General features: G+C 43.5%; 1 protein-coding gene across 6 annotated transcripts in view; it reads right to left on the bottom strand.

The window, feature by feature from the left end:
* DIS3L2 (DIS3 like 3'-5' exoribonuclease 2) overlaps positions 1-14,127 on the bottom strand; it is a 185,880-nt gene that overhangs the window by 95,071 nt on the left and 76,682 nt on the right. For all 6 annotated transcript variants that reach the window (XM_040074580.2, XM_040074578.2, XM_040074579.1 and 3 more), the window contains exon 10: positions 9,894-10,067. In XM_040074580.2, the coding sequence (XP_039930514.1) occupies positions 9,894-10,067 (174 nt within the window). The remainder of the gene's footprint in view (positions 1-9,893; positions 10,068-14,127) is intronic.

Raw genomic sequence — 14,127 nt, 5'->3', positions numbered from 1 at the left:
CATTTGTCTGAACTTGGACTGCTCAGGAATGAGGCTGTGGGCAGAGTTTAGACTGCCAAGTTTCACGATAGAAAAAGAGACTCTTTGCAAGAAAATCAAAGCAACTAAGGAAGGTACAAAGCAGGGAATCACTGGAAGTCTTCCAACAATAAACCCAGACACAGGGGCTGGAATAGAAGGAAATGGAAGGGAAGTGAATGAAGTGGAATAGAATAGAACTATTACAGTTGGAAGGGACCAACAACAATCATTTGGTCCAACTGCCTGACCAATTTAGGGCTGACCAAATTAAAGCATGTTGTAGTTAAAGGCTTTGTCCAAATGCCTCTTAAACACTTACAGGGTTGTGGCATTGACCACCTCTCTAAGTTTTTCACCACCTTCTTGGTAAAGAAAGGCTTCCTAATATCCAGTCTAAACTTCCCCTGGTGCAGCTTTGAACCATTCACACGTCCTGTCACCAGGGGAAAGAGATCAGCACCTCCCTCTCCACTTCCCTGTCTCAGGAAGCTGATAGAATTAAGGGACTTGAACTTAATTAGCTTATTTACGTCTCCATTCCTACTCCCATCCCACAGAAAACTTTCAGATCAAAGCAATCTCCTGTGTTGTTCATTAGACATTTACAAAGACCAACACATCCAAAACAACTGCAAAAGAGAACAAAGAACACACCAGAAGCCTGAAGATGGCTGAAACCTGCTGTCTGTGAATTCCATCATCCAAGACTCAACCAGCTCAGTGGCTACACATTGACACCTGCCCCGCCCCAGGCTCAGCTGCCATGGCCCACAATCCCTCCAGTTATCCAAAGGCTCCTGAAGCACCAAGCTGAATCTTTTGCAGAAGCATCAGCCCACTTCCAAAGTCCAGACTGCTTCAGCTGGAGGTGAGACAGGAATGACCATTGTTTATTAAAGTTTCAGCAGCGCAAACCTTCTTTCCACTTGAGTATGTCAGTGTTAAGACGTTTACAGTACGAGTGACTGCATGTCTAGACACTTGCAGTACATTTACATTCTCCTAGGGGCTCCTTAGATTGTCCTGTTCTCTCCACTTTGTGAATACATACAATAGCCTGGTGGGAGTGAAAGCTCAGCATCCTGGTTCACCCTTATTGACTCCAGCTCAAAGCTGGCATTTTAAAATTAAGCATAGCAGAGGCACTTTTAGAATCTTTAAGCTCTTCAGGTCATTTCTAAGACCCTGCTGAGCACCATCTTGCAAAAGCGAAGCCGACACCATTTCTCAAGAGCTGGAAACAGTTGTTTTAATTTGGGAACAGGCATCCTAGAGCTGTCAACTGACTCCAGTGAATGCTACTAACATTTTTTCACACAACAATCCAATTGTTATGGCAACCACAGAAATCAATCTCGTTCTTCAATCACAAGTAAACCCAGCTCGGCCCCAGCGTCGGAGCAGATTTGTTACAAAGTGCCAATGAGCACAGGACCAATTCTGCCAATATTCATCACTCAAATCAGGATGAAGTACCCTTTCTCCAAGAGAAATTTCAGAGACCAATCAGTGCCTGAGCATTTGAGACTTCAACATCTCACTCCTAAAGACATTTATTACTTGTAGTGTCTACCACATTTGTCACACTTGATGTTGGCAGATTTTAGTTAAAACCCAAGAGTGGCTGCTTCCAAGACAGCCTCTTAAAAGGAATATATTTTAAAAATATGCCTGCAAGAGAAGTACCCTGACAAATCTCTGATGGCATTCTGGATGCCCTGTAACAGACTGACAAAGATACTTGACACATCACAAAACTCTTTTGGCATGGTGCATAAATTTCAAAATGAACTAAAATTAAAAAATAATTGGAAGCAAAAACTAATCCCCCCAAACATTGAGGATTATAAACCCCCAAAAAATCCAGCAGGGCAAAAAACGCATTGAAAGCCCGACTTCAAACCAGCACTACTCTTTAATTTCTCTGTGTTTATGTTTTAGCTAATGTCCTGTCCTGGTTCAGAAAACAGACCTCAGTCCAAGAGAGCAGCTGACAATGACTCCTGGTGTATTACACATCTACAACAATAAACTTTTACATTTTCACCAGGGACTGCTCATTGGATTGCTGAACCAGAATCAATTATTCCTTCTATTTATCCTTCTATTCTTTCCTCTATATTTATGGCCTCCAAGTAAGGGGGAAGAGAGAAAAAAAGAGCACTGCAGTCTTATACCTATATGGCTTGGAAAGCCAACATACATTTATAAACGAGATCAGAGTCTCTGGGAGGCCAAGTACCAGCAGTATTTCCTACATGTCATGCTGTGATTGTGCCACAAATATAATGAGTTCACTGCACCACCACTATCCCACGCAAGAAAGCAAAGTGTAATTGAAAATGCACTTGCATTATATAAACTACTTTAATCATAGATGCACAGGGCTAGAAATGGAAGAGACATTAGGTCATCCAGTCCCCATAGGTCAGAGCCAGGCTGCTCATGACAATACATTTGCAAGGACTTTCTCCTGTATGGTATCAAGCATCTTTAGTGATGGAGTTTCCAGCCTTTTCTTCATCAGTCTAGTCTATTTTGGGTTAGACAGGAAAGGCTTCCTCTTTGGTTTACCTTACTTGTCCTCATAACACCCTTTTTTATCTTCCCGCCATCATAAATGATTCTCATTTTTTCACTTTGGCCCACATATTTTTAACTATCAACTACTATATCTTTCACAAACTTCTAGTTTCTAGTGTTGGCAGATACACATTGAACAGTTAATCCTTCCTTGTAAATCAATCCCTTATCTCCCAGAATATTTTTGCTAGCCTTTTCCAGACTGTCCCACTTCTAATCCATGCTGTGATTATCTCCAGGACAGCTCTGCCTCATACACTTGCATTTGGGCCACCTATATTATGGTTTATGGGTTGGTTGTTTTTTTTTTTTATGGAGTGATCTGAGAATAACCTGGTAACAAAGATCCGATCACACAAAAAGTGAGACAGATGGACAGCATGCTTCAGATCACTCCAGTAGAGTGGAACCACAAGGAAAATATTGTTCCTTGTAATGACCAGCTTGTCCTAGTGATCAACTCTGAAATACCACAGCAGGGATACACCACCTCACCCACTAGAGTAGTTCTGGGTTTCTTCAGCTACAGCACCAGAGACAGATACTCGGGTACTTCCTCTCTTGTCCACCCTGTACTATCTGACCTCTAGTGAGAGCAGGGCACTAGTGAAGCACTGTGATATCAAGTAAAGAGGCAGTGCTTGGCACACCTGAACTGACCCACTTAACATATATAAACGTGAGAGGATATGGCATTTTCCTCTGCTCATCAAAACCCCACCTTGTGATCCAGTGGAATCCAGTAAGAAACAGAGACACTGCCACACTTACCTAAGATTTTATCCTCCTCTATTTCTGTTATTCCCTCCATAAAATAAGTATCCAGGCAAAAACAAGACTGTATGTATAACAATCTAGGTGCAAAAGTTACTATTGTTTTCCCCATCTAAACAGATTTCTAACAAAATAAGGTTAGGTGTGATGGCCTACAAGATCAGAAAGCAAAAATCCTATCTAACCACACACCACAAATTCTGCTTGAAGCTGCACTTCCAGTGATCACATGCACCTTCCTATAAGGAAAAAAGTGAAGTTGCTCAGTGTCTGTGTGCACCAGGCACTGATAACAGCATCTGAGAGCACAGACCATGCATCATGTTGTTCAAAATGCTACAATATTGCTGTAGCTATACTGTAGTAGAAAATATTAAGAAAACAGAGAGGAGGACCAAAAGAAGCCAACCAGAAGCAAGGAGCTGAATCACATCACTGACAACAGCACCTTTAGCATATCTACTCAAGAGTTTTACTTACTCAGCTAATGGCAGAGAAAGGAGCCAACATGAGCTCTCCTCATCAGTCCAAGAGTGGTACAGTCACCCAGACTGCCTGGAGAGCAGAAATACCCAGAGCAGGCAGTCAGCATCAGCAGGTTCTGCAATCAATCCTGTTACAGAGGATCTGATATGCTTAGACACCACTGAGTAATCCTTGTATGCTCACCTATCTATCTAATCCGATGTATCTCTCTGTGGAGAACATTTAATCAGTCACAGAACAGATTAATGAGAGAGCAGAGATCACAATCTGGCCTTTTTTGTGTCTCCACTCCACCTCAAGATAACAGTCAGTTCTGCAGCAATGTTGCTTATACATTTGCTAAACAAGTAATTTCTCAGTTTCAATCAGAAACCAGAGCATTTTTACATATCCTATTATAGCTGAGTAAGACTTGCTCTACTTAACACTAGCTTTTTGTAGTGGAAAATCTCCAGGAAACAAGCTGTTTAATGATGTTTTATCTGCCCTGCACTCATTCCTAACTAAAGTTGTCCACCTGCCTTGGACAGACATCTGTTTCAGAGGCTGACTGCTTTTCTCCAACACCCCATGCACAGCTCAAGGCTGCCATTTTTACCATCACATCTAATTTTATCAGCCAATAATCCCCTCAGGCATCTACACCAAATAACATGCTATCAAACCCTTACTATACACAGTGGCAATCCCTGTTACCAGCTGTAGCACCTCTTGAGAAAGAAATAAATGGAAAGTAGAGCTGCAGTGCAGGTACCAAGAGGGCTGCAGAGCTTCCCTCCCCAGTGGGCACAGGGACATAGTAGAGCATCTCTGCTCTTCTTCCCTTATCAGCCAAAGGAAGGATGCCACACTTGGGAAGGGGCAGCTAGAATTACAAATCTGGCTTTCAACAACTTGGATCAGTTGCAAGCGAGGTCCTGTGCTGAAATACCAATATGCAGATTTTAACTGAAAGCTTCATTGCATTCATTTGCCTGCAAGAGCAAAGTTCAGTAACTCTGCCCTGCAAGGGAAGCTAGTGAGCATTAATTGTCTCCTGCCAATGCAGTGGATCCTGGCTGGCCCCTCATCTCCTGCCCTTTCAGCCGCGTGGCAGGAACAGGCGTTCACACCATCATTCAGAGGGACCTCGGCAGGGAAACGGTCTGATGGGAATCTCATGAACCTCAAAAGGGAAAACAGAGTCCTGCACAGAGGGAGGAATAACCCCATGCACCAGTACAGACTGGGGAAGAACCAGCTGGAAAGCAGCTGGGCAGAAAAAGATGTTGTGATGGACAAGTTCAACATGAACCGACAATATGTCACTGTAGCAAAGGCGGCCAAGAGCCTCCTGGGCTGCACTAGGAGGAGCATTGCCAGAAGGCCAAAGGATGCATTCCTTCAGCCCTTCCCCTCTGCTTGGCACTGCTGAGACCACAACTGGAGTGCTGTGTCCAGTTCTGGGCTCCCCAGTACCAGGGAGACATCAACACAGTGCTGCAAGTTTGCTGAAGCGCCTTGATGATGATTAAGGAATCAAAGCATCAAATACACAAGGAGAGGCTGAGAGAGCAGGGACTGTTCAGCTTTGAGAAGGCTCAGGCACAGAGATCTTTTCAATGTGAAAATACACCTGATATAGGGAGTAAAGTCAGTAAGACAATTTCCAGAGGTATCCAACAGGACAAGAGACAATGGGCACAAAACACAGGAGAACCTATCTGAAGGAAAAACCACACGTTTTTCTGAACCCCAGAACATGTCCTTCAGAGGGGTTGTGGAATCTTCATCTTTGGAGCTATCCAAACCCCAAATGGGCACAGCCCTAAGCAGCCTGCTAAAGCTAACCCTCCTTTGAACAATGGGGTTGGAAAAGATGATCTCTAGAGCTGCCTTCCAAGCTGAACAATCTGATGATTCTTCAGAGTTTAGCCCTGCTCAGCTGAAGTCCGTCAGTTTCTGCTCCTCAGAACACATCCATCTTGTAGATATTTCAGAGTTCCCTGCCACAACACCCTTTCTCTGCTCAGTATTTTTAGCTCATTGTTTTGTATTTTGCCAGCTGAGAAACTGCAGTTTGTAATTTTACCTTCAGCTTCATATTTCTTCTTAAAAGTGAATACAATGTCCTGTTTATAATAATAAAATCACTAGTTGGCAGGATGACATCAAATGGAAAAAGAGAAAGCAACTGGAAAATTTAGAGCAAGCAATTTTGAGTGCCAAGTTTCACATTTGTAATAGTCCAGCGGAGGTCAACAGGCTCACTTATTATTAGGCAAATGGTAAAGAAATAGATATCCTCTAGTTCTTCCATGTTAGACTATATAAACCATCTCTACTTGAACAGGTTCTAACACTTTCCAAAAAAGTGATGTTATACATTTTCCACAGTAACACCAACAATGGGAGACAAGCAAAAGGCAGAATTGCTTTGCAAAGAACAGCCTTTTTTCTCTCTCCAATATTTAGGTTTTTGCTTCCCACTATGATTGGACTTTCCTGGCTTTACTTTCTTGTCCCAGTTAAGCAGTAAAGGAAACAAAAAGATATGAATGAAATTAGAAACATTTGGAATGAGTCTTAGAAATAGCTTTTGGGTTTCTTAGATTCCTGGCTAGACCTCTTCAAATGGCCTCCTCCTCCCTCTGCCCCCAGCTCCTGCACCCACCTTTGAAATTTGTATCTCCTTCTTTGCCCTCACCCCTCTTTTTTTCAGGGGCTACACTCTGTCCCAAAGCAAACACGGAAATGAAAATTACATGTTGTAATACTGGAAAAGACCGGAAAGCGGTTGAAACTTTGCACCCATCAACATTTGTCTCTATGACATTAATCCTCCAATGTTTCCCTAAAAGCAGAAACCAAACACTTCTCAAACTTCTAATGAAACAAATACCAATTCCAGTCAACCTGAATAATAAAATGAGCACTCCAGTCCTATCTGTATTATCACATTTAAAGTCTCAGGAAGAGAGGTTTCCTCAAACACACGCTCTGATACTCCATGAACCTTCATGCTCCCTTCAAAATGCAACTGCAGGATGCAACGCCAACACCTAATACTTGCCTATTGCTTTTCGTTAGAAGTTTTGTGTGCTCCTCAGACACAAGTAAGCTGGGAATGCCTGTGAAATACTTGTCTAATTTTACAAATAAACCCATGCAGGTGAGAAACAGACGTGCGTGGCAAAACTGTGCAAAAGTGGCAGAGCAGAGTGTCAAGCCAGCTAAATAATTTCAAAGCCATCCACAAGGTTTGAATCTTTTCTGCCCTAAGTAATATCGAAATGTTATGTAAACCTTTCTTTGTGAGCTATTACTGAAGAAATGAGGGAAAAAAAAAAGATCTCTTGGAAGCAATTCTACACAGGCTGTGTAGGTGAGATCACATTTGCTATTCAAATAGAATATGCACGGCAAGAACAGGCTTCCTGTAAAACTGAAAGACTTGCAGGAAGATCAAGAACATATTTACAAGATGGCATGGATAAAATGTCTTTCCCTCTTGCCCAGCCTTAGCAGCTTGGTGAGACACATTGTCTCACCTTCATCTATAACCACACTCACAAACACCTCTGGTGCAGAGCCCCTCTCTCCATGCCCTGACTCCCAGACCACACCTCGGACACTGGTCAGAAGAACACACAAATTGCCTTTTGAGAAGGAAAGGGGCATTTCCCAAGATGAAAGGAAACAAGGAAAAGTTACCTCAGAAAGACAAAACACACAAAAATACAAGACATTTTTTGGGCCTCAGTTCCAAATCCCACAACTTTTATACATGACATTAGAAAATTTACAGCCCTGTGTTACAGAACTGCAGAGGATTTACTAGAGGTGAAAGTACTTTAAGCTAAACTCTAACATGTGTTTACTCTAGTCAAGCAAGCAATGTGTAAACTGAATTAGGATGAGCTATTTACAAGTGTTAACGTGGCTGTTTTAGGAGAAAAGATGAGTTTTTACTTCACTGTAGCTGATTTATACCATACTCTCAGACTACTGTACAGTAATCTGGGAAGTCTGACAGATCACCATGCACGAAATTCAGCAAAGATGGGCACTCACAGAGGCAGGGGTGAGAGATCCCCTGGAAAACAAGGCATAACTCAGATGCGCACCCAGAACTGACACCCAGGTTCAGGTGTGCTCCTCTGGATGCCATCCTGGGCAGTGTGCACTCTGGAGGACACTGCAGACCACGGCGCACTTGCTGCTGACAATATGAAAGCTGACCCCTAATAACAAGTTATGGCCAAGCTATCTTGGGACTTGTAAAAAATAGTCTCAAGGTCTTCTGGTCTCACCCATCAGAGATGCCAGCCATGTCTCCAACTACCTGACACCACCTCCCTACAATTCAGACTGCGTTTACTAACAAAAGTCATCGTTTTTCTCAGTAGACAAACCTCTTTCTGTGAGGAAATGACAAGGAAGAATCACCTGTATTTCATTTTCCATAACTAGAAGTATCAAGTTATTTCCATATGTGCTTAGACCACTGGTTAGTCAGCAGGGTGGCAGTTGACATTAAAAGGATTAGCAAATTAAGCTCAAATAATTGTCTTAAAAATTTTGACTGTTAAATGTTTATATTTGAGAGGATCAAAAGGAAATCTACTTTGTAGTGTGCACTATGGTCAGGAAGGGGCAGAGAGGGATTTAAATAGCTTAACCACAAAACTGTTATCACCTTGATAAGTCCCAGTGTAATAATTCAGCAATAAAAGCAAGAAATACACTTGGAATTTGTTTCCAAAACTGACTGGAGACAAGTCAAGCCCTTTATTTGCTTAAAAGAACTCGGTCAGAAGAAACAGAGAAGGCTACTGAACTGTAGTCAAGAACATAAAAAAGAGCACTTTCAAGTGACATCTGAACGGCAGCATTCAGTATCTACTTTTTTTTTTTAATGCTACCTGAAGCTTGCAGTCCACATCTGGTATCTGAGCGTTAGCATCAGTCAGTCAGGAGTGTGATTCTCTCCCGAATTATTCCACTGTATGGCAGTGGAAATCCAGAAAGCTGAAACAGTACGGAGGCTGCAGGCTCCAGAGCAGAACTAGAACCAAAATAACACCTGGAGTACAGGTACAGATACAAATATATTTTCAGCCTTGAAATAAAAATGGCTGCAGTTTATCAGCTTGTCTGCTCAAATTGCTAATGTCCATGCCAGTAACACAGATAAATGAAGAGGAAGAGGAGCTTGCTGCACATATAGAGGTGCTTGTACCAGTGCAGTGTCCAGAGGAATCAGCCTCCTATGGCTGCTTCACCTCAGCATTACAAAAGACAACAGTGAATCTGCCAGCTGACTCAGGATGCTGCAGCATAAGCAAGGCTGGAAACAGAACACACTGTGTCTCCTTAATAATGTACTTACTGTATGCCTGCATCATCCTTTATTGCAAAGTGAAGTTCTAGAAAAATCACTTTTCTTTGGTCTTTAAATCTTTTCTAGTAAGGACGTCTCTAAAATCTGGCACTTAGAAGTGTAGCAAATCCACTAGTCTTGGGTAGTCCAGCAATATCGATGTCTGCACTCACCAGGCCGTGGAGTTCCTAAAAGCTGGTTGGGAACATCACTACATTGAAGGGATGTGAGGCTAATGTGGATGGCTAATGTGAGATAGCTGGACAGTCTTTATCTATCTTAAGTCTCAGAGTAACAATGTCCTAAGTCATTGATCTGCCAGACATTCAGAAAATCTCTACTATAAAGCTACCACTAAAATGCATAAAACCTTCCAGACAAAATCACAAAGCTTTCAGATTAGGCACTGAACACCAAATTTTCAATTTTCAGCAGTTCTTCTGAGAAAATGCCCCTCTGCCTCACAAAATATTTCTCCAAATAACTGATCTTCTTGGTTTGTCCAGTACTTTCAAAAGTACTTTCTTTCTATGCTTTCTAGCAAAAGCAAGGTATAACATGGTACATGTAATATAGTCAGTCCCTTTACAAAATGTGATGAAAGCAAAACAAAACAGCACAACCCAGCACCAACCCAAGGAGTTCAGACCATGCTTTTTGTTGTTACCTTAAATCTCTTCTTTTGGCCAGCTCTCCTGGTGAGATAACCCAGGGCAGGTTCTGGGGAAGACATTCCAGGACTTCGGGGGAAAAGTCAGAGAAATCCACACCATACTCCGTCAGGATCCCTTCTGATTCTGGCTCGATCTCTCCAGCCTGCCCAAGACTTTTGCACAACTGCCTGCAGAAAGAAAGGGATGCTTTTTTAATGTGTATAATTACTACTGTCATGTTGTTACTGTCTCTGCAGAGAGGGTGCTGAGCCCTCAAATACACTCTTGAGTTTTGGCAGAGGACTTAGCACGAATTCAGACCATACCATGATTTTTGTCTGCTGGAGATGCAAAACACTCATCCAGCACTACCCTGGGCTGCTTTTGTGTATCTCATTTGAAGTAGATGCTTTAAATTATTAGGTTTTTGGAAATGCAAGAAAGCTTCCAATTTTAGAAAAAAATGCATCCAACAGGATAAGAAAAGCACAGCCATCCACACAGGCAGCTCTACATGTGGTTACTTTGAGACCATCCTTCCTCTCCTCACCACTGAAAAAGGTGACCCACCTCTACTACCAAAACTGAAGAACAGATTCACACCAAATAGCAGACAGCTCCATGGGGAGCTCAGTACACTGCTCAATACACATCTCTTCCTGGGCAATCCAATGCCCTGTGAAGACAGAGGTGTGAAGAACCCACGCTGCCTCCCTCGCAGGAGTCACACAGACACGCCCACACATCATCTTTCCAACCATTTTCCAGGCTCCTTCCAGGACCTCAGCATTTCCAGTCATTTGTTCTTCCTCTCATGACTAAGCAGAAGCCTCTGACTCCAGAACTAACTGGAAAGGGGCCGACCACCTAGAAACAAGCCACAGACAGGGGAAATTGTCCCCCCAATGCTAGCAGTGCTTGATGAAGTACTCTGTACATGTGTGGATGAGGTTGCTGCTCTATTACGCTTGCAGAAAGTTTCCATCTGCTCCAGTGCAAACCCCAGCAAGGATCTGTCCAACAGCTCTGGTGTCAAACAAGGCTCAGCTCTGGACACTGTGCAAACCAAGACTCCAAAGGAGCAAGACATTTGCTCCCCCTCCAGCTGATTACAAATATTCCGTGAGAACCCCATGTCACATGGTGGCTCCCCATGTCCCCTTTCTCACCTTTAGATTGCTCTACAGTACACAGAGTTAAATTAATTTTTATTTTTTAATATACTGTCATTAGGCCAATGCACATTACAGTCAATAGAGATAATGTTCCTGACCCAAGAAGATTACAACTGAAATTAAGGTGAATCCATCAAAATATGACACAAAAGAGAGGGGTAATAACACAGCACAAAACCAGCCACTCTAATAAGTGTTTTTCCACTGCATAAAATACACAATCATTATATTGATCCTTCTGCTTTAATTCCAATGAGTGAGAACAGACACTAATTACTTTCCTAAATTGGGGCCAAAACAATGCTCTTGTTATTTGGACAAGCAAGATGGTCTCAAGGCTTCAAATGTGCCATAAACCCACAGAACAAACCCCAAACTCTCAGCACAAGCAAGCCCATCTTCTTTATGGGAGCAAAGCTCTTTCTTCACAACGGGAAGGGCTGTGTAATAAACCTGTCACATTGTGTAATATGCTGGAAAGGATTGCTCGCTTCATGGTGCTGTAAATTGTAGAGTTCACATCGTCTAGCTTTAAAATAAAAATGAAAACAAGGATAAAAGATATTTCCCTTGATTGTTCCAATTTTATGTACAAACTGTATGGCAGAAATACGTGCGCATTTGGCATCGTGGCTGAGTTCTCTGTTCCTGCAGCTGGGTCCCAGTCTAATCCTTATTTTAATGTAAATAAATGAGGCATCAGTTTTATCTCCCTCTCTCTCAGCACTAACAATAAAACAGTGAAATCACCACCTCATTTCCAACGTCTGGTGCAGAGCTGGGACTGAGCAAGGACGAGCCCGTGGGTCCGCACACCCACCAGCACCACCAAGGATGGAAAAAACGAAACAGGAAAAGAGAGAACTCATTACCCTACCCAGCAGAAATGTCAAGAACTCGAGTCTTAGGTGCCCCTTCTCTTGGCAGGGCAGATCTGGGAAGTGCACTGGGAGGGCAGCTGGACATCTGCAGGACAAGCCATGGAAAGACCTCTGAATGCCAGAGTGCTTTCCAGCTTGGTCTCGAAACCCATGTTCCTCTTGATCCGTTTACTGAAATTAGATTACGAACCATAAGGGGTTTACCCAGAGGTTTGATATAGGACTAATATTTTTTTTAATAGTCATTAACATTTGATTTACAGCGTTCCAGGGAACATTTCCCAAGTACCTTGAAATAAAAAGTGTGTAACTGACTTTAATTGGGGCCATGTTACAGTCACACAGGCGTGATGACTTGCATCAGAGCAAAATCTGACAGCACAGCATGTGATCAAAGGTAATGCATATAGGATCACCGACGGCCCCGGAGTAACAGCCAGGCTGTAAAATTGCTCCCGGGGCTCCTCGGCCACCAAGGGTAGCAAGAATAGTTCAAGAGGCTTATAAACAACCAGGGGCACCGGGCCCAGCAGTACTCAGACGTTCACTCCCAGGGAGTCACGGTGTCTGTGACACCCCGGGCTTGCGTGCCTCTCTTATTTTTTTTAAATGTCAAAAGGTAAAACAAAGTTACAATGGTTACAGACGTAAACATTTCTTTTCTGTGACGCTGATGGGGGAGCGTCACCTTGAATTCCTTGAATAGCCTTGGATTAATGGTGGTAGCGTGCACTGACTGGAAAACGCCATGGTTGGGGCAGAACAGGGTATTTCTCCAAATCAGCCACAGCTGCAAGATCACTGAATTGCTCCAAAGTGCCCACTCACCAGAGTCTAACCTGCCACTGATGTGCACCTGGGGCAGAGCCACCCTCAAGCTGCCATCTTCCCTCTCGTGGTGACACTCACCACATCTACTGTCACCCATCTCTAGGAACATTTGAGCTCTCTCCGCTCCATTTCAACTCCGCTGAGATGAAACTGGCCAGGGTGTCCAAAGGTTACATGACTAAGAACTCTCCAAAAAGACGAAGCAAGATTACATAAGGCTTGTTTCCTTTGAAAAGTCAAGCAGGCTCCCAAATTGGAGTGAGTAACTTCCACTGGGAACTTAACACCCTCGCTCAGCTTCTCCTGAAGCAGATTTGCCCACAGTCATCCGACATGGAGCACTAGGAGAACAACCCACACATAAGCCACCAGTCCCTAAGAAGGCTTGTACAGAAGAGATGACAGCAAAGATGCCCCACCTGGGTGTTCCCACTGCCCAGGGCCTGGAGCTCATAGGCTTGAGGAAGGCCATGGTGGAGATGGTGAGAGGGCTGCAGGGCTGAGCATCAGAGGGCAGAGAGCTGTGCCATGGAGCACCAGCGCCTGAGAGCACTGCGCAGCCCTGCTGCACATCACGGAGCCGCCTTCCCTCAGCTCCCAGGCCACGTCCCATCGGAGCACAGGAGCCCTACACGGTGGTTAATTGTGCCAAGGGAACAAAGCTTTATTGAGGGACACTCCCATCTGCAAGAAGGTGTTTTTTTCAACAGAGCTACACTGCTCTGTTGAGAGGATGGGACCTTCCCTCGAGCCTTACTGTGAAGTACCCAAGGTATGTGGTTATTTCCCCTCATGCAAAATACACTTTTGAATTTAAAAAAATACAGAATAAAACGCCAGAGATGAAAAGAACTGGAGCCACTCAAATGGCTTTGGAAACAGCAGCAAGTGAAATAACACCCTGCAACATTTCATTTTATTGCAAAAGCTGGAACAAATCATGTCACCTTGACAGACCAATATCTAAGAGCCTGAGCTAGAATGGCCACCAGCCCAATGTGACACAGAGGAAGTCAGTGATTCCATGCTTTTCTATAATTTGTTTTTTTTTTTAATAGTCTCATCCATCATCACATGTGGGGACAAAAAAATTCCACCTTAACCATCTGCAAAAGCGCAGAGACGTCTGGACTAATAGTCCAAACAACCCTGGACTCCTGAACACTGAAAAAGGTTCCCAGAAGATATCGGTACATGGCAGCACTTGCAATATTTATCTGGAAAGGGAGAATGTTTTGGAGCTAACTTGCTCTACCTGTTACCCGCAGCAGGTACAGTTATCCGGCATTTCACTGCCAAGGTGAAGTCACTTCACACGCAGGAGGGAGCACAGCCAGCACGACCTGCGGCCGTGAGCTCCT

The sequence above is a fragment of the Hirundo rustica genome, chromosome 10, assembly GCF_015227805.2.
Source record: "Hirundo rustica isolate bHirRus1 chromosome 10, bHirRus1.pri.v3, whole genome shotgun sequence".
NCBI classification, from domain to species: Eukaryota; Metazoa; Chordata; class Aves; order Passeriformes; family Hirundinidae; genus Hirundo; species Hirundo rustica.
This window is presented reverse-complemented; position numbering and strand designations above follow the sequence as displayed.